Consider the following 25,464-nt stretch of genomic DNA (forward strand, 5'->3'; position numbering starts at 1 on the left):
ACACCCATAAAATGAATAAATCTGAAAAAAAAATGTTTTAAAGGGGCTAGGTGGAAACACGCCTGATGCAAAAGGAATGAACGTCTTTCATAGGTGGCAATGGCAGGCGCTGAGATAGCCCACTACAGTTGATGTTCACTTTAGGCAATGGGTGGCCACGTTCCCTGCTTTTGCAGAACACTGACCCTGTTCACAGGCAGTTAGAAGCCCTCTGTCCAGGGTGCAGCATCAGGCACTTGAGAATCTGAATATTCCTTTCAGCAAACAAAGACGCTAACAGGCAGACAGCGGCACAGCTGTAGGCACAATGTCGGTGCTACAATACCCCCTTGCATCTGCCATGTTCTTTCCTCATAATGTGTGGGTGGTAGAATTCACCACAGGAGTTTTGTGGAGTAGATATCTGGATTAATAACTGCTGTAATCCCAAAGACACATGTGTGCTTATATGTGTGCATGCATGTACACACACACACACACACACACACACACACACACACACGCACACACGCGCGCGCACAGGCAAGTTTATCTGAAGAAAAACTTTTCTCTGCCTATGAATCAAAAGGAAAACTTTTATCAGTTTCAAATATGCAGCTGGCAAACGACAAACGTGTGTGATTTTTGTTAGTCCCGAGTTTCAGACGGCGTATGATCAGAACATTCGGGCGGCTTCACTGTGATCCCCTTGTGTGCTGGAATGAGGGGTCTGTATCAACATGCCTGGCTGATCTCCAGCTTGGGATTGAACTCAGGGTCTCGCGTACACTAAGCAAGTTCTCTACCAACCGAGCTACACCCTCGGCTCCAGGAATAGTTTGAAAAGAACATTTATAACCCCACGCTCTCAGGCAAGGAAGCCATCTCAGGGGGTTTCTACTTCTGTGATCTTAAAAACTCCTTTAAATGAAACTCCAAACACTTGAGTGAGTGAATATTTACACCAGTCAGGGTTTAGGGACTCACACGGGATGTTTAAGAGTTAGGAACAGGAGCAAGGATATGGTCAGGGATTCTGTGTGGTGACTTCACCACCAGCCTGCGTGCGAGAAGCATTTCCAAATGAAGGAGAAAGGGCAGTGTTTTCTCCCAACTCTGTCCAGATCTAGTAAGAAAACACCCCTGCAAAGCCAGGGGGTCAGGGGACAGGCAGATGGACACACACACGCACGCACACACACACATACTCATGCACACACACACACGCACACACGCACACATGCACACACACGCACAGTATCAAGAGGGTCGTCACCAAGTCTCGGTCATCTGTGCTTTCCTTCCCAGAGTCTCTGATGTTGGTGACTAGCAACAAAGGAAGACAGAACAGAACTCTTTATCAGTTTTGTTCACAAATCACTGTGCTCTCGGCAATCCCTTTCTTTAAAATCTTATATCCCCCTTGGACGGCCTGTGGCAACTCGTGGATGATTCGAGTAGCTGGTTCGGATCTTCTGTTCAGAAAGAGTTTCTTGGGTGTGAGTTTGCATGCCCAGGGGACAGTCTACGTGTCACAGATTCTCTACTGCTGAGGCGGATGGAAATGTGCTTGAAAGCTCGGCATCAAAGCCTTCACTTTAGAAGCTGAAAGCCTTCAGCCCTCTGCCAGCTCGGCCTTTTTTCCCCATAATTAATTAATGCAGTATTAATTGTGCATGTGCTATGAGGCTGGCTGAAGGGGGATCGTGTGAGCTCTCTGTACTGATCGCTGGCTCTGGAGAGCCCCGGTGAGCAGCTTCTAGAGGGAGAAAGATGCACACTGCAACTTTCACAGACTACACAAAGAACAAAACAAAAAAAAAAAAAACGAACACGCACTGAGTCATGAGGGGATTCCCACAGATCACACAGCCGGGATCAAGCAGTTACAGGAAGCTACACCTGTACTCAATGCCCTGGGAAAAGGGCCAGCTTGCAGGCAATTCTCAGGTCACAAAGGGGGTTGTGAGAACAGAGGAGCAGGCCTAAGACTAAGCTGGTAGGTCCTGGGGCTGGCATAGGGAAGCAGAGCAGAGCCGGTGGCAGAAACCCTGGATGGCACCAGAGTGGGCATTCATTTCCATCCCATAAAAGCATTATTCATCCTAGAGAAAAGTCCGGCAGAGCCAGACTCTAGATTTCCATAATTTCCTTGTAGGAGGGCATCCTCACGAAGCAGTTACACAGCGCGAGCGGAGGATAATCTCCTGCATCATCGAAATACTACCATCTGCACCAGAATTGGAGGCTGAGGACCGGCAATCAAATGAATGAGCACCATCCGTGTGTCTGTAGATAGTGCTTGGCAGTTGAGAAGCTCTGTACTTCTCTGGAATCAGAATAGCATAATCTGCGTGAGTCTGGAAGAACTCAGGAATCGCGGACCCGAGCGCCTTCATTCTACACAGCCACACGGGGCCAGAGGCTCAGAGACCTGACTGGGAGAGCAGCTGCCCAAGCGGTTGCTGTACAAACGTCCCAGCATGGATGGCACATGGGGGAAACTGAGGCCCCAGCGCACCAGGCCACGTCAGCCTAGCATGGGCTGTGAGGAAGTTCGGTGTTGTGCTTTGTTGAGTGTTACACTCAGCAGCCAAGCACGTCGCCACCCTTAGAGGGGCCCAGCACTGTAAAGCAGAGTGTTTCTTTACAAGAGATGGGAAACTCGGCACGATGGGATCCTCTGTTGGCTTCATTGAAATTTCGTTCCTAACATTCTACAATTCATAGAGAACATGCGACAGATAACAGTACACCCACAGAACTGGATCTGAAATTTTATCCTGTTCTAAGTTCAAAAGACTGCTGGGTTTGTATCTCTGATTTTATCCCCCTGGGTCTTCTTGTTTCCATCAGGTTTGCTTGATATTTTTTTTTTCCTTTCAAAAGAGAGAAACAACTGGAAGCTTTGATTTTTTCCTCTTAACCACAGCTAGAATGAAATAACTAATTCGTTCCTAACACGTTCAAGATGGCGTATGAAGTGAGGAAAGCAGAGTCTTGGGACAAGTCAGGTCATGATCCCTCTGACTTCTCCGTGTCCTTGGGGACACAATGTGCCACATCTGAGCCTCGAATGTGTCTGCGAATATTCAGACTAACTTCTAGGGGCTCCCGGCGCCTAGAAAGTGCTCTATATACAGTAATGGCTATCAGTACTTACTGAACAGGACACTGCCACAGAGCCTCTGTACTAGTGTTAAGGACTTAAAAACAGGGGACCTTGGAATGGCTCCTGGGATGACATCACTTCTAAATGCTAGAGAGAGAGAGAGAGAGAGAGAGAGAGAGAGAGAGAGAGAGAGAGAGAGAGGAAATAATAAATAAATAAATGGTACTTAAGATCCTGACGTTGATGGCACGTCTCTAATCCCAGCACTTGGTGGGTACGGGGAGGAAGACCCTAAATCTAATAAAGTGAAGGTCAGCCTGGACTACAGAAAACTCTTAAACAAACAGAGGACTATTTAATATCCTTCAATACTTGTTCCACAAGCACTTCACAAAACAAAACAAAAAGACAGGATTGTTTACAAACCTTCACCCCACCCCCTCAGCAAGCAGCATGAGTGAATATTCCAGCCTCTAAGGTGGGGAATTAGCTTCTGGTAAGGCCAAGAGCTCCCTGCATGGGTTTTCCTTCCCGGCATCCTCTCTGCATCTACTGTGCACCCACAACTCTTTACCCATGTCAGTATCGGCAATCTGTAGCTCTATTAAGAGTCCCATCTAACATCGACTAGCAAACACAGTCTGGGGGAAGCACAAAGAACAACCCAGTTCAAAAGAATGGGACTTATTCTACCTGCCCAAGCTGGAAGCAGGAATGTGATGTCTAGGTGACTGATAGCTGTCTACACTGGGCACGTGGTCAGAGTCAGGAACTGCGTAAGTCCCCCAAATCTTTCGTTACCCTGGCTTCAGATGAGATTAGTAAAAGAACCCCCCAAATACTCATACTTGGGGCAAGCAAATGAGAATCCAAATTTACCTGAAATAGCAGTGAAACCAGTTAACACCTGGAGGTTTCCTCTGTGACTTAGTTCTGGAAGGATGCCATTGTCCCGGTCATTCCTGACAGAATCTACAAGGGTGACTTACCGAAGGGGTACGGCTCAAGCACGGAGCGAGATGGGAGGAAAGTACGCTATTTGGGAAAGGGAACTTCATGGTACTTGGGTATAAAGTCAGCTCACACAGCCTCTTGAGAATGAAGAGAAAGTGGAGGGGTTAGGAACACACAGAACAAGCTAACATCATACACGGTCATCATCATACCTGCCAGGGGGTATAATCAGCATGTACATGAGCCTGCCTATAGGCATATGGGTAGGACCCTTCAATCTGTAGGACCTAAGCCAGGCAAGAGAAGGCCACAGAATTCCTCAGGATTTAAAAAAAAAAAAGTCAACAGAAACAAAGTGGAATTAAGGTCATTTTCTGTTTACCAAGTCTCTTCATAAAACTGACTGACTCTCAAGGTCCCCTATTTTTCAGTGGTTCTGTTTATCATAAACCTATGCTGGGTCTAGAAGAAACCAGACACCTCTGGGTCCGTGTGTTATGGTGGTTAATTGTTGTTGTTGGCTGTCTTAAGGCATGTCTAAGGGACCGGAGTCAGGAGGGAGACGTGATGACGTCACCCTGGTAGGAGTTGGAGGGGGAGGAACTAGGGGTGTATTTGATCAAAACACATTGTATGCAATTCTCAAGGAATAAACTAAAGTGTCTTTGAAAACAGAAAGAAACACATGCTCAGGGAATTCTTGACGCACCTCTGAGTATGTCCGGGGACATTTTTAGAGACAACTGCATCATTAGGGCTGGATTAAGTCATCAAGGGATTCTTGACATGATGGCATTATTGGAAGATGGGGAGAAACAGGAAGCTCGGTCTGGAGGAAAGAGGCAGGGCATTGGGGACATGTCCTTGGGAGGCATCTTTCCCTGGCCTCCTCTGCTTCCTCCTTACCCCGTGAGGAAATTCCTCCACCACTGGCGAACGTTCATGGCCATAAAGGTCTACTTCACAATGGGCCCTGACCATGGACTGAACTCTCTGAAACCATGACCCAAAACAATGCTTCTCCCTGAATCTGTTCACATCAGGTAATCTCAGCAGCACGAAAGCCCAAGCAATGTGTCTGTCTACTCACAGGGTAGCACACGGGGACCGGCAACTTCCGCTGGCTTCTAACTGTCTAGTTCAGAACGTGAACACATGTGAGAGCCCTGGACATGCAAGAGGTGACTGGGTTTCCCACCCTGGATCCCACCCAGAGTCACAGCAACTGTCAGAGCTCTTGCTGGAGGAACTGCCTTAAATGTACGCACAGCTCACTGCACGAAATGTGCAGGGAAAGGAAAGGTCAATAGACCTCTGGTTATATGTTTAAAGAGAGAGAGAAGAGAGACATCTATAAATAGCTGTATTTATTGAAGCCGCTTCCTTATCAGGAAGCACGGAGCTAGGAATTAACGTCTGCCTGCATCGGAAATTCTTTCAGACAGCACACCCAAAAAGGAAATTTCCCTTCCGAAGCACCCGGTCTGGCTGTTCCGATGTAGACAGCCCCACCCCCACCCCACCTTCGAATTATCTGAAGCAGCTAAACTGGACTCTTGTATTATCCCATGTGTGCTGCAAGGAAAACAGAGAACCTTTGAGCATTTGGATGTAAGACATGAAGATCCCCCAAAGGAAGGTTTAAGGCGTAATAAATGATAAATATGTCCGCAGCTTCTTGACCAACTCTGCCAGGAGTCAGTCAGTATTGCTTTAAGACACTGTCTGGGAATTAGCTCTTCCCTAGCCTCAACCGCTGGAGGTGACGTCACCACATGTCACAAGCAGCTGTAAGGAGAGGTCACCTCTGGAACACTGCTGATGGCCAAGGGCCTAGGAAGGTTTGACAGATCTGAGAAGATGAGAGGGGAAGGCCAGGGAAAGTTCCAGACTGAGGGAGCCTGTCAATCACGAGAACTGTCAGAGGAGAAATCCTGCTCGCAGCGCAAGTCAAGAAAGCCAGCCTCGATACTATGCGGACAGTAGATGAGTTAGTCCTGGGTCCTTTCTCGGAAGAGACCAACAGCTAGCAGCATGCACCCTACCCACATAGTTTGAGAGTGGGGAAGCGTCCTCTTACATTGCACAGAAGACCACAGCAGACCTGTAGTGGATTACCCTCCACCCCGCTATTAGGCATTGTGTCAGTGTTATACACACGGACTCTGTCATTTATAAGAACCTCTCGCCTCTCAAGAGTCAGCAGACATTACTGGAAAGTTGGTCTTAGAGAAGCTGAATCCTCTACTTGGAAGAACTGTCCCAAGACTAAAGCCCATTCAGTCTTCAGAGCTGGTGCTCTTTAGAGCTTTAGAGCCAGCCTTGCCAAAGGTCGCAGAAATAAATGGAATCTGAGCTCACAAGAAAATAAAGCAAAAGGGCATCAGAGCAGTGGGAGGAAATGAGACAGACAGACAGACAGACAGACAGACAGACAGACATTATTCTCAGCTCTAACGCTACCTGACACTTCCCCCTCAGCCTTCCGAAAGGGACATACAAGCCTGACAGAGGCTCTGTGTCCATCCATGGCCAAGTGGCATCTGCCACAGAACCCTTTATTCGTCATTTTCCAGCCACTTTCCTTGGTGGACTAATCCTCCAGTCCCTGAGACCTTGCCTCTACGCCTCCCCCTAAAAAGGCTAAAACTCAGCGTGCAGGGCACAAGTCCCGTTAGACCCTTTCCGCCCTGTGTGAACCTGGAGTCCATTGACCTAGGCTGGATCAGGAACACCTGCTTCAAGAACTGCCACACGATTAAGTAACGAGTACCGATGCGTCTTGTTTCTCACAACACGTAAAATATTAACTAGATTATATTTAGCTCCCATGGCTGTCTCTGCCTTTGAGGACAAGCACGACTTCAAAGTATACAGAATTATGGTTCCAGCCAATTAAAGCCAAGGCGCCACATCTGTCTCTGGGTGCGGATTCTGATGAAGTCCATCTTGCCGTGCAACTGGCTGAAACCCAGTCACTCTGCTGAGGAAACACAGCAGCAGAGTGGGTGAGCAGTGAGGCTCCCACAGGAAAGCACACGATTAAATTATTAAACGCACACAAGCAGGAGTAGTAATGTGAAAATTCTGAAAGACTCACAAGCAAAGGAAGGACAGCCGGGGGACTATTTCCGGTGTCCTGACTCTGGAAAACTCAGGACAGTTAGTGTGGATGGCTGTTTATTAACCCCCAGCATCATAAACCAAAGCCCTATTAAATATGATGGATGAGTCCTGGGTTCCCATTTCTTAATATCAACTCTTAGGGACTGAGCAGGGCCAAACGGACAGAGAGAGATGCAAAGTCCTCAGGCAAATGGCATTAGCGTCGACCTCTGATTAAATGTGATTAAATCAACTAAACATGGGATAATCGTGCTTAATAGAGATTTGAAAGAAGGAGCTTAACTGTTTAAGTTCTGCCCTACACACCCGAAACACACTTATCTTGTTACCTGGGCTCAGCCTGGACATCAGTGTTTGAGGCCTGGTAAAGGGAAGACCCCTATGAACACATTATGAATGCTGATATGGTTTGGATCTTTGGATCTCTAGTGACCCATATGAAGAAGGCTTGGACACCAGAGCCTATGGTGTTATTAGAATATGGTAGGACCCTTAGAAGGTGGGGCCTACGGAAAGAAGCTAAATGACTGGAGGTTTGTCCCCAAGGGGCTGAGGGACCCCGGTCCTTCCCTTTCCCTGCTGCTTCCTGGCTGCTATTATGTTATCGTCCTGTTCTGCCTCGCCATGGGCCCAGCACAAAGGAGCCACTGGCCACAGACTAGGAGTCCAGAACCATGAACCAAAATAAAACCTTCATCCTTTTAAGTCTATTTGCTCAGACATCTGGCCACGGGGATGCAAATCTAACAGAGCAGCTTGTGCTGTAAACGCAGTGGTAGCATCTCGGGAGGCCTCAGGAAGTGTCCCCCAGTCCCCAAGAGCACAGGGAAAAGACTTCCCCTTTCCAAGCAATGGTGAGGATTGGCAGTGAGCCTGACCCTGCACCCCTGGGGTCCTTCCAGTGTTCTCACAGGGGCGCAGAGGCTGACTGGTGCTCAATACAAAGAAGGGAACTTTCATTTCTCACGGCCTGCTGTGACCATACATTAGCCCTTCTACCCTCACTTAGGCTTGCAGGGGGGGCCGCACCCCCCCTTCCTATACTTTCCATAAATGCATCTGTCCTCCCGTGAGCAGGGAGGTCAGCAGCAGGACTTCTGAAGGGCATCTTCAGCGGTTCTGGGCACGGAGGACTAGAGTGATGGGGACTCTCACACCAAGGCCTGTACTATCCTGCATGTCCCTTTAGCACCTCGTAATCATTACTTAACGCTTGTTTCACTTATCACTTCCCCTTTATCCCGTCTGCAAACAGAAGTCAAGCAAAGCCTCTCGTTTTACCACTCTGCTAATTTGCCAGGTTGGGGTCTTTAGTAGACTTGTGTTTGTGGAACACAGTGTTAAAGGCTCTGTGTGAGAATCTCGGCTATTAGATTCCTGCCCCCCCCCCCCGATTTCCAAATTTTCTGATTTTCGTTTAAGGATGAGAGAAGAAAAAGCTAAGAGAGAGGAGCTAAAGCTGGAGATCAGTGACAGACAGCAAAAAGAAGCTACTGGCAGCCATTCCGGGCTGGTTCTTCTTTTGAAACAGGCATCTGAGAATGTCCTCGACCTTGTAATGCCATAAATGTCCTGCTGCTGTCCTGCCTCCAGACTCTTCCCCGGACTTTCCATGCACATTCTACTGGGAATTGTCTGGAGTCCCGGATTGAAACAGCAGTAACCCAATTCCCTTGCTAGAGTATTTATTTTATTCTTTTGGGTTTGGAAACTCAACTGGGATGTGTCTTCAAGTGCATGGCCCAACCTCACAGAGTCAGCGACCACTGAATTCCTCAGAATAAGGAGTAGGCAGTCCTAGACTAAGAGAGGGAGGAGGGAAGCTGGGCTAGCTTGCCTGGAAAGCCCCGGCAGAGGGCAGATGGCAAGAGCCTGGGAACCTCTATGTCTAGAGGATTCATTCCAGATGTTGAAAGTGACTGTGTCACAACAGGGCTCCTGCAGACTACCACGGAGAACTATCGCTTAAGCTGAGACGCTCAGGCAAAATCACTGCCCTGACATGAATCCATAACTTACTACTGATTATCCCCCAGGACACAGCAATGTGCTACAACTCCATGGTGGGTAATTATCTTGGTGACCATCCGTCCATCTATCCATTCATCCATCCACCCATCCCTCTGTCCAAGGATGACACATGAGTTCTACAGCAACAGATCTATAGTTCAGAAAACAAGTTCCAGCCACAATCTGGGGCCCTATCAGTACAACTGGCCACGTGGCACCCCTAAATCCATCCATGTACAACAAGAAGATTAAACACACAGCTGCACAGTAGCATAAAGATTAAGAATCTAAGCTGTGAGGTTACAAGAGACTGGATTTGAATCTTGACCCTATCATTTTACTAGTTCTGTGACCAATACTGTAAAATTACTTAAATTCCCAAAGCCCTAGGCTGGGCTAAAGCTCTGTGGTACGGCGCTTGCTTAGGATATGAAAAGTTATGGGTTTGATTCTTACCACTGCCAAAAAAATAAAAATAAAAATCTCCAACTCTTTATGTATAACATGAAGTTAGCCTTTATGCTATAATATAGGAGTAAAGAGAAAAATGTATCTGTCGATATTAATGTGAGACTGAAATAAATTTTATATATTAAGGCTTCATATGGTGCCACAGTAGTAATAGGTATTAGTAATTTTGTTTGTTTTCTTGAGACAGGGTCTCTCTATAACCTGGAGACTCTCACTTTCTAGCTAGGTTAACCTTGAAGTAACCCAGATTCACCTGCTTTCCCCTCCCGGTGCTGGGATTAAGGCATTGGCCACCATGCCCAACTTATCACTATTATGACGGTGTGCTACAGCTAGTGATCTGTTGGTGTATGGACTATTTCTGGTTACCAACTTGGCCAAAGCCGGAATAAACTACAATCCAGAAATAAAAGGCACCCCTGTGCGATTTTCTGCTTGGTTTGAAGTGGGTAAATCCACTTGTAGTCCAGATCTTTGGGGTAGCAATGTTCACCTTTGGTCTGGGTCTTAAGGCTAGAAGACACGCGACCTCTAATCCAAATCTTGAGGTGGGAAATCACACCTTTAGCATAGACCATACCTCCTGCTGGACATCTCTATAAAGACACAGAAGAAGGAAGCTTTTTGCTCTCTGCCTGCTTGCCCTCTTCCTGCCTGCACATCTAACCCTTCACCAAAGCACTGGGATTCCAGTGCGCTCTGATCAGCCTGTGGGGCTGAGCAACTTCTAGTTCTTGGACTTTGTGTTTACTGCTAACCATTACTAGATTAGTTGGACTATAGCCTATAAGTCATTCCAATGAGCCATGTGTGTGTGTGTGTGTGTGTGTGTGTGTGTGTGTGTGTGTGTGTGTATGTCTGTGTGTGTGTCTGTGTATCTGTCTCTCTGTGTGTCTGTGTGTCTGTCTGTCTGTGTGTGTGTGTCTCTGTGTGTGTGTGTGTGTGTCTGTGTGTGTGTGTCTGTGTGTCTCCATATTATAGAGGCTAATACATCCAGTAGTAGTACAGACGTGATTCCATGAGGAAGTTTCTCTCAAGAGAAACTAAAGCACAGTTCCAGACGGGGATACTGATGGTAGGAATGAGACTTGCCATCTTTAAAATCAGAAGGACTGTTAAGTATTCTCTTCTCCAAGCGCAAACATGAGAGAAAGAAAGATGAAATAAATAACCAACTCACAGCTAAATCGTACAGCGAGCTCAGAATGAGGATCCAATAGTTAAGTCTGCTTGTTGGCTTGCAAGCTTGTCTGTCTTTCTATGGTAATTTCTCCAGCAAAGAGCTCGTGTGTGTTGAAAGGTATCCAGAGGCTTACCAGGTCTTGGGGGTCCCTTTGAGGAGTGTTGCAAAATACAGGAATCGAATTAGTATGAAGGAAACTCCGCTGTATCTGGGGTAACCGTCGGTAATTTTTATGCTGTACAGAAGCAGAGTGCTGCTTTCTGCATCTTGGTACCCAGAGCACCTGTGAGAGTGTCTGGCAGAGCACAGGCTAAGTATGGATTGGCAAAGCCAGTAAGTGAGGTTTAATGCAGGGGTTTTTGTCTGCATGGCACGCGCACGCTCTACCCAAGGTGAACATTCCTGAAGTAACTATACAGGACAGTATCTGGCGGTAAAATTGCTCCTGCCTGTTGTGTCATTTCCAGGTCTGTCTGCTCTACTGGAACCCAGACAGTTCTACTTTCCAAGGACGACAGCCCAACCTCTTCTTCTCAAGTCTGCTGCAGAGGGTGTAAGGCTACAATGAAGCTGCACCTTTTACCTCCCTGCTGAAGAAGTAAAGCAGCGGTGTCTGGGTCCCATGAGGAGACACGCTGTAAACACTGGAGGAGGAGGAGAGGGGTTGGGTCCCTCTCAACACCAAAGCAGCATCCTTACTGTAGGCAGAGGGATGCCCCACAGTACTGCTGGAGACCTACCCCCAACACGGCACAAATCACCTTATTTACTGAGACTGCATCCCCTGTCCCCTTGTCCCCTACTTTCAGCAGCATCTTCTGAGGAAAGATACACAAAGAAAGCAGGACAACCTGGGGACCACAGTCAGGCCAAGGAACAGTGGGCAAAACAATTCCGCGTCTGAAAGGCCTAAGGCGACCCCAGTGCCCTCTAGAACCTGGACATGTGCCCTGCAGACAACATTCATGCCAGAGGAACTGGCATTTTCTTGGCTACCAGGGATCAGGGGGTTATTTTTCTCTGGATGCTCCTGTCACATTTTATCCTCTAAGCTGGGTACCATGAGAGGAGGAGCTGACAGAAAGGACACAGCAGGGGTCAATGCTTTGGAGACTAACGCTGGCAGGTAACTGCACTTGCCTGGCAGGTCTAAGCCTGGGTTCAAGCCTCCTCAGAACCCATGTTGGAAGGAGACCCAACTCCCAAACAATTCCCCCCAATCTCCATACATGCACCTTGGCACACACCCAAACACAACCCTCCCCCTTCACACACACACAACCAAAAAGACTTCTTAAAGCAATGAGTCCAAACCCACAACTAGAAAAAAGAAAATATGAAGCCGGACCGTGTATGAACTTAAGAGATAAAAACATCAAGGAAAATAAAACTCGTCCGGCCTCCTAGGGTTACGTTAACTCTGTCGTATGTGAGGTATTTTAGGGTCCTGCTATGTCCTTGTGAAAATACTGAGAAATAAGGGACAGGAGCCTCAAACTTTCCAAAGCCATTGTGGGGTAAGGGTCAAAGACTCTAGGTCAGCCAGCCAGGTCACACGAAGAACACCATCTCATACCCAGAGCCTCTCCCTGGGATCCTCATGGGCCAGCACTCCGCCTGCCTGTCCTTCCCCTCCCCGACTTCCTTCTCCTCGAAGGCAAACACTCACGCAGGTGTGCTGGCAGGTGGATCGAGTCTTCCTCCATCCTGAGCGCCCGAGGCACTGGGACATGAAGTGGAGTCGAGGGACCGTAGCTTGCCACTGGGCTCTCTGGGGGTGTAGATGAAATCCGTTCCTGCTGTTGGGAAAAGAGGGAGAAAAGAAAATGAAATGTTGCAGCCAGCAGAGGTACGAAAGTCTTAGCAAAAGGCGGGCGGGGCGTCAGGATCCATGAGTGTCTAACCTTACGATGCACCAACATGACCCTGGCAGACACAACTGTGTTGAGCCACACACATGGTCATCCTGGAATACGAGAAGCCCACTGGTGCCTTTTAAGTTCTTTCTATTCTGATTTTCAAACCAAACTAGTAAGCAAAGAACACTGGAAAGGTTAAAAACAGGGTGCTGGGATTCAGGTCAACAGGTGTCCGAATTAGTGGTTTGTTCCCAGAATGAGGAAGACTAAGGTAACACAAAACAAGACATTCAAAGAGTAGTGTTCCAAAGAAACCCCCCAAAATGCCACACAGTGAATGTCACCAATGCATTCAAACCATGTTTTCTCTTCTCTGGCAAAATCTGCAACTTCTAATCAGAGTAGGATTCAATACTTGAATCCAGCAGGAGTGCGCTATAACAGTGAGTGGGAAAGCAATGACTTCTAAGTCCAAAGGCTAAGATTTAGATTTATTTTCTGTCTTCTGTTCCAAGAAATGGACTCTTGTAGCCCAGGCTGGGCTCCAACTCACTGCGTAGCCATGAATGGCCTTGAACTCCTGATCCTCCTGCTTCTACACTGAGTGCTAAGATTGCAAACAGGTGTGCCCGTGTCTGGTCATTCAGTGCTAGGGACTGACCCCAGAGATCCAAACATGCTTAGCCAGCACTTCTCCAACAGAGCGACAGTCCCAGGTGACTTAAATACGTATTCTATTGCTGACTCACTGTACCAAAACCACAACCGCAAATATCCAATTCTTTAAATGTCCTTCCTTCCAAATCTACATGAACAAACGTCTCCTTGCCTCTTCTTCCTCCCTCTCGAAAATGATTATTTCCTTTCTCTTTGAGGTATCCCAGGGGTCTATTAAAAACTATCTGATAATAACCAAAGATACTATCAGGTGACAAGGAGAGAACAGGGCTACAACAGATCCACCAATTCCACTTCAAACAAGCAGTATTTGCTAGATCTCCTGAAGCAGACAGCGATCCGAGGACAGTCGGAACAGTCGCTTGAAAGCAGCTACCGAGTTCAGCAAGAGCAGGTGTACAATTTGCAACTCCAACCTACTACTAAAACGCAGCTCCACGTGCCATTGACTTCCAGTGGTCAGTGGAAAACGGTCAATGGTTTCGAAAAACGAAACTGAGAAATACAAGGTGAGAAAATAAGCTTGGGGGGTGGGGAAGACCAGTAAATTGACACCACGAAAATAAAGGTCAGGAGCTAAAGAAAATCCTAGATTAAGGTGATACAAGGCGGCCTGGGCCAGCTGTGCACACGTGTGATCCCAGAACTTAAAAGCTAGAAGAGCCTGGACAGTATCGTGAGGAAAGGCTAGCCTAGACTACAAGAGTCAGGTCTTGTAATGCTATATAGTTCATCAAATAGTAAGAGGAGGAAGAGGAGTTCCCTTGGCCTTGTAACCAAAGTCAAGTGTTTCTTCTGCTCAGAACCTGAAAAGTTGGGAGTGGGGCATTTCAATTTTACACACACACACACACACACACACACACACACACACACACACTACATACGTGTATATACATAAGGACTCACCATACCATCCCTAAGGCATCTTCTAGCAGCAAGGAGGCAGCGACAATATCTGTTTAAACACACACTGTAGAGCTGTACTAGTGAACCCAGGGCAAGCCCACACACCTAGACCGGATCTCTACATCAACCATGATGATCACGACACAAAACATTCAACTTCCCTTACAAACAAAACAACAACAAAACCCTCCGAAACATCAAGTATCTTAAGCACCTGCACATAAGTTACTCTTTTGTGTGTTTTCTCTGGGGCCATGTGGGGTAATAATTGCATCTCCGAGAAACACATCTTCAATCTGGTGAGGGGTCCCAGTTCCAGAAAAGCTCCCCAGCATTTCAAGTACAGCATCGTGATGTTACCTAAAAAACTCTCTATGCCTCTCAAACGAGCCCCTGGTCTCATCCTGTATCTAGGTATCAACAGTTAACTTTATTTCCAGAAATAGGTTTATTTTGTTATGGCTTTTACAGAAGTGGAACTGTTGATGAAGAAGCCTGGGACAGCCAAGGGGTCTGCAAAAGCAACGTCACGAGGGTGAGAGAACAAAACAAAAGAGATGGTGTTTTGTAACATAACGACTTCTCTCTCAGAGCAAGGGCTCGAAGGAACCTTTAGCTTGTCTGTGAGAGAGGAGGTCCCTTTCTCCAGTCTCCTCCCAAGATGTTTCTACTTTGCATTGTGGGAGACCGACCATCGGCCCAGCTACCAGAGTCTGGCTGGGAGTCACCTTCACAGTACACAGAGTCCTCACCTACATTACTGCTCTGCCGTACCCTCATTGCACTGTGGCTGCAGCAAGCCAGAGTGACTGCGGCACCTGGACTCTCATGCCGGATGATGGCTCCAGACTGGGCAGCTATAAGGTGAGGAGGTCAGGAAGCCCCATGTGAAAGGATCCGTGAAAACACCCATCCACAACAGAGGAGCTGCTACATTGACCACACAGGAGAAATGCGAGATGTGTTTCTCAGGCCTTGATCAACCTGTGGGCTGCAATGATTACCTATTGGACCCCTGGGCTTGGCATCTGGCAGAAGAAACCCCAGGAGACTGCTACCCAGCACGTGGGCTCTTTTCTCAGGACAGAACATGAAGCTGGGGGCTTAATGCACTTTGTCTCTCTGACTTCTACAGTGACGTACTACAGCCATGCACTTAATCTCCATGTTGGCCCATCAGCAGCTACCAGGAACTAGAAAAACACACAGCTATCTCAGCTAGAGACACCTACATGGGGGGGGGGGGGCTTAAAGGAAATGCACATCCAACATTCCGAATCAAGGGATTTCTTTATCCTCACTACTGCTACTCCTCTGGCTTGACTCTATCTGAAGGTATCTAGCATAGTAAATGTTGGCTGATTCGCCTCTAAAGAAAACAGTCAGCCAGACGAAATCCAAGGGAGCTTTATTTTAATACAGGGAACACTCAGCATTTTCCCCAAAAGGATTATACACATGACTGTAATTAAATTAAACTGTATGGACAGCTGTACTGATGCATTCAGGTATTATAAAGAATGAGCTACGTACGGACGTCCATGCCGTGATTAAACATGCCGTGAGGTGAGCGAGCGTGTTAGTGAGGTGAGCGTGTTAGTGTTAGATTCGGCGGGGCGGGGGCGGGGCTGGGTGGGGGCGGGGCTGGGCGGGGTGGGGATGCTGCTCTCAGATGGGCAGACACAACCCACCACGCCGAGCTGTTGGACAAAGGGGAAGTGTTGTAGTTTCTGAGGTCAACTGTAATATCCACGAGGAGGGAAGAAGGTACAGGAAGCTTCAGGAAGGGAGAGGAAGGTTGAAAACAGCTGAAGGCCAGGGATGAAACACGGACATTTCGCTAACCATTGTAGAACCCTTTCAAAATGTATGCTCCTATAAGAGCAGCTTATTGGACTTGAAGTTATTTACATGTCCTCCCTTCAACGCCGCCTACAGCATGAAGGGCTAATGAAGGGTAGCAATCTGACTGTGCTCATTTTTAACCCGTGAACGTGGAACTTCCGCGTAAAAGCGGTTCACTCATTCATCCTGTACAGGAAACCGACATCTTTCCCTCCACTCACTCCTTCCCAGGCCCATTCTAGAAAGGTCAGAAGCTCAGAACTATTAATACCACGAGCATCTCCCCCTTCTGAATTATTCACCAGAGAGCTTCTGTAAATTATGGGGACCACTCTGGTCCATTCACACACTGATTCTTACACTGTTACCTATAAAGGATAAGCCTACTGCTAATCAAATACCTTCGGAAATATAGACAAAGCATGTTATGAATCAAGGGAGGGTGTTCTTGTGGGAAGATGACTAGTGGGTAATTTTTTTTAAAAGTTAGATGTCCTTGATTGAGGAATTCTTTCTAGAAATCGCTCCAACCACACTGTAAACGCCAAGATTCTATCTCCGATTTGGTTTCCGAAGCCTGCGTGGAAAGTCTCGAGTGTCATGGGACTGAGCAGTGACTGCTTTCTGGGTTATGGTAAGAATGCTGCCGTAGGCGCCTCTCATCTGCTGCATGGTGGTGTCCCACCACGACAGTGAACACCGCAGCCCAGAGAAGATGTAAAAACAGCAGAGAAAGATCGGGCTGCCGTACCTCCAAAAGTTTGAGGGAACGCAGCTAAAGTTTGTCCTGTAACCAACCTTAACACTGCACAGAAGAAATCCCTCCTCTGACAAGCTAGCTATACTGTGACTACTAAACAAGCAGGAACACTCAATGCAATAGTTAATCTCAAATGGCAACTCAATGAGATCTAGAACTAACTGGGAGATGAGCCTGCAGACCAGCCGGTGATGAGGATAGTTACAGTGGGAAGGCTAGTCCACTATGGGCAGCACCATCCCCTTGGTCCGGATCTTGTACAAAGAGGAGACAGCATGCTAAGCACAAGGATGCTCTTTTTCTGCACTGTGGTTGTGACAGAACCAGATGTCTGAAGCTCCAGCTACCATTCTCTCCCCGCCATGATGGACAATCCCACAGAACTGTGAACCAAAACAACCCTTTGTCAAGTTGCTTCTTGACAGGATGTTTTATCAAAGCAGCAGGAAAACGAAAGCAAACGACTACTTAAATATTCTATTCTGGCTGCAAAATGATTCAGGATTAGTGGTGTTGGCTCTCACTAAATGTGCTTTGGATGAGAATGCTTTTACTAACAAACCACATCTATACATTATTATTTTTTTTTAAAAAAAAACCACATGAATAAAAATCTACCTGCACCATTTTCTAGGTCTCTGCATTACAGGCGCACATAAAAACCCTAACTAAAATGCTCCCAAACATCTATTTCTTCACTTGTCTAAAAAAATAAAAGTACATTCACTATTTTGTCCAACCCAGGATTCGGTGAAATACACTTAAAGAACTTGAGAAAGTATGCATATGCAACCACAGATATATTTTTGGAGTGTCCCTAGAAAGAAACAATATGTCCCTAGAAAGAACAACCGGGCTGAGGAAGATCCTCACAGGTATCCAGACACGCAGGAATAGTGAAGCAGGAAGGCGAATGCAGACGACGAGTTATGGTGATTTCTCCTCCTCCCAGAAAGGAGACTTCTAAAACCAAGAGCTCAAATGCTTCTGGGTATTCAGGTCCTTCCCAAGAGAAACCTCTACTTGGATCGTCACTCTCTAACCCAAACGGTATCTGGATGTTAAAACTCCCTGGCAGGATACCCATCAGTGTCTCAGGGAAGACAAACGGGCGTTCCCTGTGGAAAGTAACATGGGTGGGAGTCACATTCCTGTTTGTGCAGCTTCCTCCCTGAGTTACCCTGATGGCCCAGATAGCCCTCTTGAGGGGCAAACCATACACCCTCAGCTGGCAGGGTTCTTCTCGGGAGACGGGCTCTCGTTTTCTCTGGAAGCCTTTGACGATGGATAGAGCAGGTGGTTCAGATTCAGAAGGCAAGGCACTGCATTTGTCAAAGGGATGGAGTTAAATCATCTCACCTTCAATCGCCCTCTACCCACACCTATTATCTGCATGCAGGGGCGTTATAAAGGAGACAGGAAGGGTACATTAATAGTAAGCCCTGCCATCAAGTCTTGCACTAAAGCATCACTCCGATGCTCCCCTCCCCATCACTAAGAAATATTCTAATGTTCACTCACTCTAGGCCTGTAGTCCTTATTCTGAATTAATTGACTCCAGGTCCTTGTATTTCTAGAATGGCTCTGACATTTAAATTCTAGGTTGGGGCTGTGCAGCAGCTCGGTGGTAGAATTTACCCAACATACACAAGGTCCTAGGTTCGAGCCCCCAACACCGCAACCAACCACCACCACCACCAGCCAAGCCACAAAAGCAATGCCTTATCATTCTACCCATAAAAACAGATGAACACCTAATGCATCTCTGAATGCAAAGAGAGCTGCAAAACACAGTTACTTCAAAAATCAACAAAACCATTAAGGGACGTTGTGTGCTTCTTCTCGTGGAGGTGTTCACGCCTCTCAAGAACGCTGCCAAGAAGGCATCCTTATCACCAACCTGCAGTAGGGAGCCTGATCTGAGGCGGTAAGGCTTAATTAAGCAACTCATTCAGTCACCGGCTTGGGAGACGGCCGAGCTGGTTATGTGGGTACAGGCTGGTCTAACTCCACTCCACTGAACTGCTTCTTATAAAGAGGAGAATCAAGAAGCTGCACTCGAGTACCACTGGCCAATCACCAGTGGCTTGGCAGTTTACGGGGACTCCTAAGAGGTGACTTGTATGAAGTGCAGTGACCTTGGAACAAACAGTTCTTCGCTTGACGCCTGTCCTCAGTTTGCAGAGAACCCCAGTGGCTCATCCGACAGAACTGTCAAAACCAGGTACCCACGTCCCTAAGCCTGCAATGTTACCACGTGAGCAGAAAGTAAATGGATTGGGCTAGAAGAAAAAGCGTATACAATGTCTGGGAAGTTTGTCCCCGCATGGCCTCTTTACAGGGGCGACCATTAGAATTCACACAGGGGTGTGTGTTTACTTTGCACCAATCAGTAGAACCAGCAAAGCGCCTACAGATTTGCTCGTGTGTTTAATTGCTTTACGTTGTACAGAGATCTCATCACGGTGACTGTAAAAATATCTCACTCTTTATTCCTAATGTTTCCCCTAACGAGAAACCATTTCTCTTACTCAACCCTTTCCAACTCTTCAAGAACATCAAATCTAAATGTGTAGATGGGATTTTAAAAGTGAGGGGCAGGAAAGGACCCTGTCAACACTCACTTAATAGACAGGACTTATGTCCTAAGGAGGCAAGTTGGCATTCAGAAATCACAGCGGACAGTGTCTAGGAAAGGCTCCTTCAAGGGCCTGGGGACAGACATTCCTAAATAAGGAACGGTAAAGTCAGCGAGGCTGTATGAGGTCGATGGCCTTCTTTAAGTCTTACAAGATTCTCCAAGATGTCTTCAAGTATCAGAGAAGTGAGTATAAGAAAGAGTGCAGCATTCCCTGTGCCTTAGTCAGCATTCCATCACTGGAACGAGTACTTAGGACAAGGAAAGTTTTGTCCTGGCTCTCAGTTTTAAAAGTTCAGTCTGTGATCAACAGGCCTTGTGACTATGGGTCTGTGGCAAGGCAGGATATCACGTAAATCACTTTATGGAAGACAGAGAAGCAAACACAGAGAAAGGGAGCTCTCTCTCTCTCTCTCTCTCTCGCTCTCTCTCTCTCTCCCCCCCTCTATCCCTCACTCCCTCCCTCTCCCAACCCTCTTTTTTTAAAAAAAAAAAAGATTCATTTATTTTTATTTTATATGAGAGTGTTCTGCTTCATGTGTATTCCTGGTGCCCACAGAGGCCAGGGAGGGCATTAGGTCCCTCAGAACTGTTGTCACAGATGGTTGTGAGTCACCATGTGGGTGCTGAGAATCACACCCAGGTCCTCTAGAAGAGCAGTCAATGCTCATAACCACTGAGGCACCTCTTCATAGGGCCTTATCTCTTAAAAGGGTACTTTACCTCCCAATAGCACCCGCCACTTTGGGGCCAAGCCTTTGAAGGATCCTCATTCAAACGAAATCAACAGCCAGGGACTACTTAGGAGGCAGAGCCGGTAAAGCAAACCTGAGCTCTAAGGGGAGAAGCCCTGCTAACAGCTCCAGCATACATGCATGTGGGATTATCTCCCACACTGACCTACACTGAGACAGGAAGGTTTTCTAAAAGAGGTTTCCATACTGAGGGGGCTCATACAAATGCTTCAAGATGCTGTTTTGATACAATCTAACACTCTCTGGAGAGTGAAAGCTTGTTAACAATGGTGAAGGTAAATGTATTCCCTGCCTCATACACCACGGGAATATCGAATCTAGTATCCACTTATCTATCAATCAGACCCTAAAGATGTAAACGCAGGTACCTCTAGGACTAGGGCATCAAAGTTAAAACAAACAAAAAACCCCAGAAAACCAAATCCAAAACAATAAAAACCTCACATTCATTCCTTTATCGTTCTGACTTTAAAATAGTTTAATTAAGAACCTTTCCACTCCTGGGAGTGGTTCAGCACAGAATTCTTTTCTCTTCCTTTTAACTTTTCTGAATTTCTTGGATATTTCTGACACGAAGGGAAAGCAGCCACTAGAGCTGCGATTCTTGTTCATGCCAGGTTGCGGTTTCCAGGGAGGACGGTGGATGGAGTCGGCCCAGCTCTTCGGATGCACGGATGGTGAGCTCATTTGGCTGGGCCCCAGCATCATGCACATGCGAGCAAGGTTACAAGCTTCAGACCTGGACAGGAGAATTAAATGCACGCCTCTCCCAGGCCTAGACGGCACCCTAGTCCCAGCTCCAGTGACACAACTGCCTGAAGCTGAGAACAGATGAGTTTGGGAGCGCGCGCCATTGGCTCCTGGGAAACGAGTGAAGTGTGTGAGTTCTCAGAGTGGGCAGGCAGGCAGCGTTGTTCACAGTAGGAAAGGTGAGTGGTTTTACTCGTACAGACCCTCAAGTGCTACCTCTGGGAAAAACTGTTTCAACGTCTCGAGTTAGCCAGAAATGCCCCTGAGCTTTGGATCCACCATTTGAAAGAGGGTCACTAAATTCTTCCTTCCTGGCTATTTCCAGATGCAGAACAAACAGGTACTTAAGTTAGCAGCAGCATGTACCCTGGGCACAACGCTGTAGCCAAGTTCAGCTACCTTATTAGCTGCTTTCTCCTCCATTAATGCTATTCCCTTTAATGGTTTGGCTATTACAATCAGCCAATCTGCGCAGTCCCTGCCTGGGGCTAACAAGTAATGAACTGAGAGAGTTGCCATTTATTTGTATCGGGGGCACCATTAGAGAGGCTTCTCAATTTCGCCCCGCCAATGAGAAGAGACCTTCAGGCGTGTGCCACTGCCACACCGTAGCCCCTGTGCATCATTCACTGGGCCCCCGGCGTGGGAGCTGTCCTGGGACTCATGGGACTGAAAACCCAAGGGAAAGTTCAAGGTCAGGCTCTGGCAGATTGCTTAAGCGCCACTTCAGTAACTCTGAATCCCACTACCTGCTTTGTGTGACTTCCTTCCCCCTCTTCCTTCCCCTCCTCCTCCTCCCCTTCCTCCTCCCCCTTCTCCTCCTCCCCCTTCTCCCCTCCCCCTCCTTCCCCTCCTCCTCCCCCTCCTCCCATCCCTTTTTGCTGTTACACAGCACCATTCACAGCCCTGTTCTTTCTCCTTTCTTTAAGGCCTGTATCTTGGAAGTCAAACTCACAGTGTCAGCAAATTAGCAGCAAAGGCGGGGTGGGGGTGGGGGTGGGGGGGATATGGGGAGGGGGCGCAGCAGTTTAGACCTCTTTAAAACCAAAAGGACTTTCAGTCCTGTAATGTCTCCTAATAAGACATCCATAGCCTAAGCGGGCTGCTTATGCCGTGTGAGAAACCTCAAGTGTTCTAAATCAGACAGCAGATCTCAGACAGGAAGATTACATTCCACTCCTCCCGGTCAGCTGCACGAGGCATGGCCTGTACTATGTAGTGTTGCTGCTGGCCCAGGCCAGGCAGCCCCATGGCAGCTGGGGTCTTATCTGATTCCCTAACCCCAGCAGGCCACATGTACTACCAAGGTCAAAGTGAAGAAGTTTCTGTTCTGTTCCCCATCAGATGATTCCACTGCCTCTGCGTGGGGCTGAGAAAGAAAACTAAATAGGAAACAAAACAAAAGAAATGACAGCAAAGCCCCTGTAAACCGTATCTAGAGAAATGAGTACAAATTAAGTCAGAAAAGATTTACATCTCCAGAAAATGCTCACTACCAAGACAATTCGCAATGCAACCAATTAACGATGAGTTTAAAAGCAAGGAAGAAAAATCGAGTCCACATCCCAGTGTTTCTGAGACACGGGGCTAACAACACCCAGCCCTTACTGCTACCCTGTGCTCCTCCAAAGAAACGAGCTGAGCCTTACACAGTATTTCTGTGCTTCCAGAATCGACGGCTCTGGTTACGACAAGGGACACAAAAGTCCCGCGTGCTGCTGACTTTAAGAATTAAACCCGTCCTGGTGTAGCAAATGGGAAATTATTGTTATTTGAGGTGAAAGCACTGACTGAGGAGGCGGAATTCTGCTCCCTGTCCCCCGATAAAACAAAGCAAAACAAATCAAATACTCTAGGACAGGGTTTTCAACCTGTGGGTTGCGACCCCTCTAACAAACCCCTATCTCCGAAATATTTACATTACGATTCCTAACAGTAGCAAAATTAGGGTCACCACAACATGAGGGACTGTACTAAGGGGTCGCAGTACTAGGAAGATGGAAAACCACTGCTCTAGGATACCCCCACCCCATTACACAAACCACCTTACAACCAACCACATAGGTTGTCTTCCTGGGTTTCTACGTTCAGAAAGCATTCTCTATGTAAACTTGCCAAAAACAAAATTTACCGTCTTTTTTTTTTTAAACTCTTGGACACAAACTTCACAATTAGAAGAGACAGGTAGCTCTTTCTTCACTGCTGTCGTGGTTAGAGGGATCCCGGGGTTAGGGTTTCTGGCGATTTATTTATTGACCTCTTGCTGATGAGTGAGTATGACTACAGAGATGCTGTCATTTTTACCATTCGGAACAATAAGCAGTCAAATTGAGAACAAAATAAAAAATACATGCGTGACGTGTGATAACACCAGTTAGCAGAATATTTAGCAGCTTAAAATAACAAGGAAGGAACTAAATTCTTATAGTTTTCTGAAGATTGATCATCCATTTTATATGGGATTTCATGCCTTCATTAGAAATGTTAGTATTTAATGCTACATGAAAAATATGCCTGGGGGCTGGAGAGATGGCTCAGCGGTTAAGAGCACCAGCTGCTCTTCCAGAGGTCCTGAGTTCAATTCCCAGCGACCACATGGTGGCTCACAACCATCTGTAATGAGATCTGGTGTATCTGAAGACAGCGACAGTGTACTCATATAAATAAAAAAAAAATTAAAAAAAAAAAAAAGAAAAATATGCCTGAATTCATATGTACCTCGGGGATTCAGGATCAGTCAACAGTTTAGGAAACACACATTCTTTGATCAGATACTCCGAATCTTGGCTAACTGTCAGAACTACCCAGAGGAACTTAAAAGACACAAAGGAACAAGAAAACCAGAACAACCCAGTATTGGAGCAAATCAAAGTCTTTGGGCATATGAGCCAGACATTAATATTAACCCTCCCAGGTGATTCTGATGCGCTCGGTTACGGCTGAGAATCGACGCCTGAAGTCACGACTGAGAGAAGTAAAATCAGTGAAGACACGGGGTACGCAATTCTGCTTCGTAACAGTCTGTAGAAGCCGAGTTACTCTGCGTGCCAATTTCCTCCCTCCTGAGTCGATTACCACTGTGCTACCTTTCCCCATAGCACAGGTGAGCAGTGGTGATGCAGGGCGTCTGAGTGACATCATATGACCTACACGTGACAACCTGCTCCACCCAGGTAGGCTCAAGGTGGTTCGTCATCTTCCCTTACTGGCCCTGGTTTCCTCGGAGGCCACCCAAGGAACAAGCTTAGCCTCAGGTTCTAAAGTTTGTCCCCGAATCCTTGTTCTCTGCCCGTGGGGTGCATGTGGCAAGAGCGTGGGAGAAGCTGGTAAAGACGGCGCTTACTCCCTTCCTTCTCTTCCACCAACTCAGGCCTCAGAAACCTTCTCCTGCCAGCAGATCTCAATCTGGTCGAGACCCCTTTGGGGATTTGAACAAAACTTTTACAGGGATCACCTCAGACCATCAGGAAACCCATTTACAGTATGAATCATAACAGTAGCAAAATTACAGTAATAGCATCGACAGATGAGAAACTGCATCTCATACGGCTGGAGGTCAATCACAACATGAAGAACTGTCTTAAAGGGTCGCGGTGTTAGGAAAGCTGTGCTAGCGAATGGATATGTAGCTTAGAGACCGAAACGCCCATTGTTTACTTTTCTGAGGGAATAAGCCCAAGATGGCTGTCAAGGCTTAGATAGTTGTGCCCATGTGCTGGGTGGCCACCTCCTCAGAACTCAAACATTGCCTCCTGTAGGCAGGAAGGAGGTAGGAAGGAGGTGCATGAGACAGACAGACGGGCTCCAGCAGCTCCTGAAACTCAACGAGGTACTGAAGCCCACTCTTAAAAGCTAAACTGCCATTAGCGAGGGTTGGGGGGATGGGGGATACGGACTAGAGCTGACCGACCAGAAGCTAGAGAAGAGCTCTGGAGAAGCGGTTTCTGTGAGTTGTCACTGTGTTGGGGCATGTTTATCACCTGAGTCACCCACATTTCTATGAGTCACCCACATTTCTTTAAGTCACCCCTCACTCACCTGTAAGGAACACTTACAAACTTAGTGATTGGCTAGGCTGGACTTCATTGAAACTAGGTGACTGAGAGACACATTTCCCACCAAGGTAACCTTGCGACTGGGGATGAGGTCTATAATCCTGCACACTGAAGCGTCAGCTGATGACGATGCACCAGGGGAAACGCCCCTAACTGCAGGTTTTGTTTTGTTGTTGTTGTTGAGATTTATGTTTTATTTTAAATTGTGTGTTTCTGTGTGTGTGTGTGTTTTTCTCGGTGGGAGTGGGGAGGGTGGGGGGTAAGAGAAGTAGCGGGGGGAGGGGTTATGTATACATGAGTGCAGGTGCCTGTGGAGGCCAGAGAAGAACAGTGGAAAGCCCAGAGTTTAAATTGCACGCACCTTAGGACAGTTCACTGTA

General features: G+C 47.1%; 1 protein-coding gene across 2 annotated transcripts in view; it reads right to left on the minus strand.

Moving 5' to 3' along the window:
• The window catches only part of Etv6 (ETS variant transcription factor 6), a 234,570-nt gene that overhangs the window by 122,004 nt on the left and 87,102 nt on the right, over positions 1-25,464 (minus strand). For both annotated transcript variants that reach the window (XM_032905549.1, XM_032905548.1), the window contains exon 2: positions 12,505-12,634. In XM_032905549.1, coding sequence (XP_032761440.1) covers positions 12,505-12,634 — 130 coding nt within the window. The remainder of the gene's footprint in view (positions 1-12,504; positions 12,635-25,464) is intronic.

The sequence above is a fragment of the Rattus rattus genome, chromosome 6 (assembly GCF_011064425.1).
Source record: "Rattus rattus isolate New Zealand chromosome 6, Rrattus_CSIRO_v1, whole genome shotgun sequence".
Classification (NCBI taxonomy): Eukaryota; Metazoa; Chordata; class Mammalia; order Rodentia; family Muridae; genus Rattus; species Rattus rattus.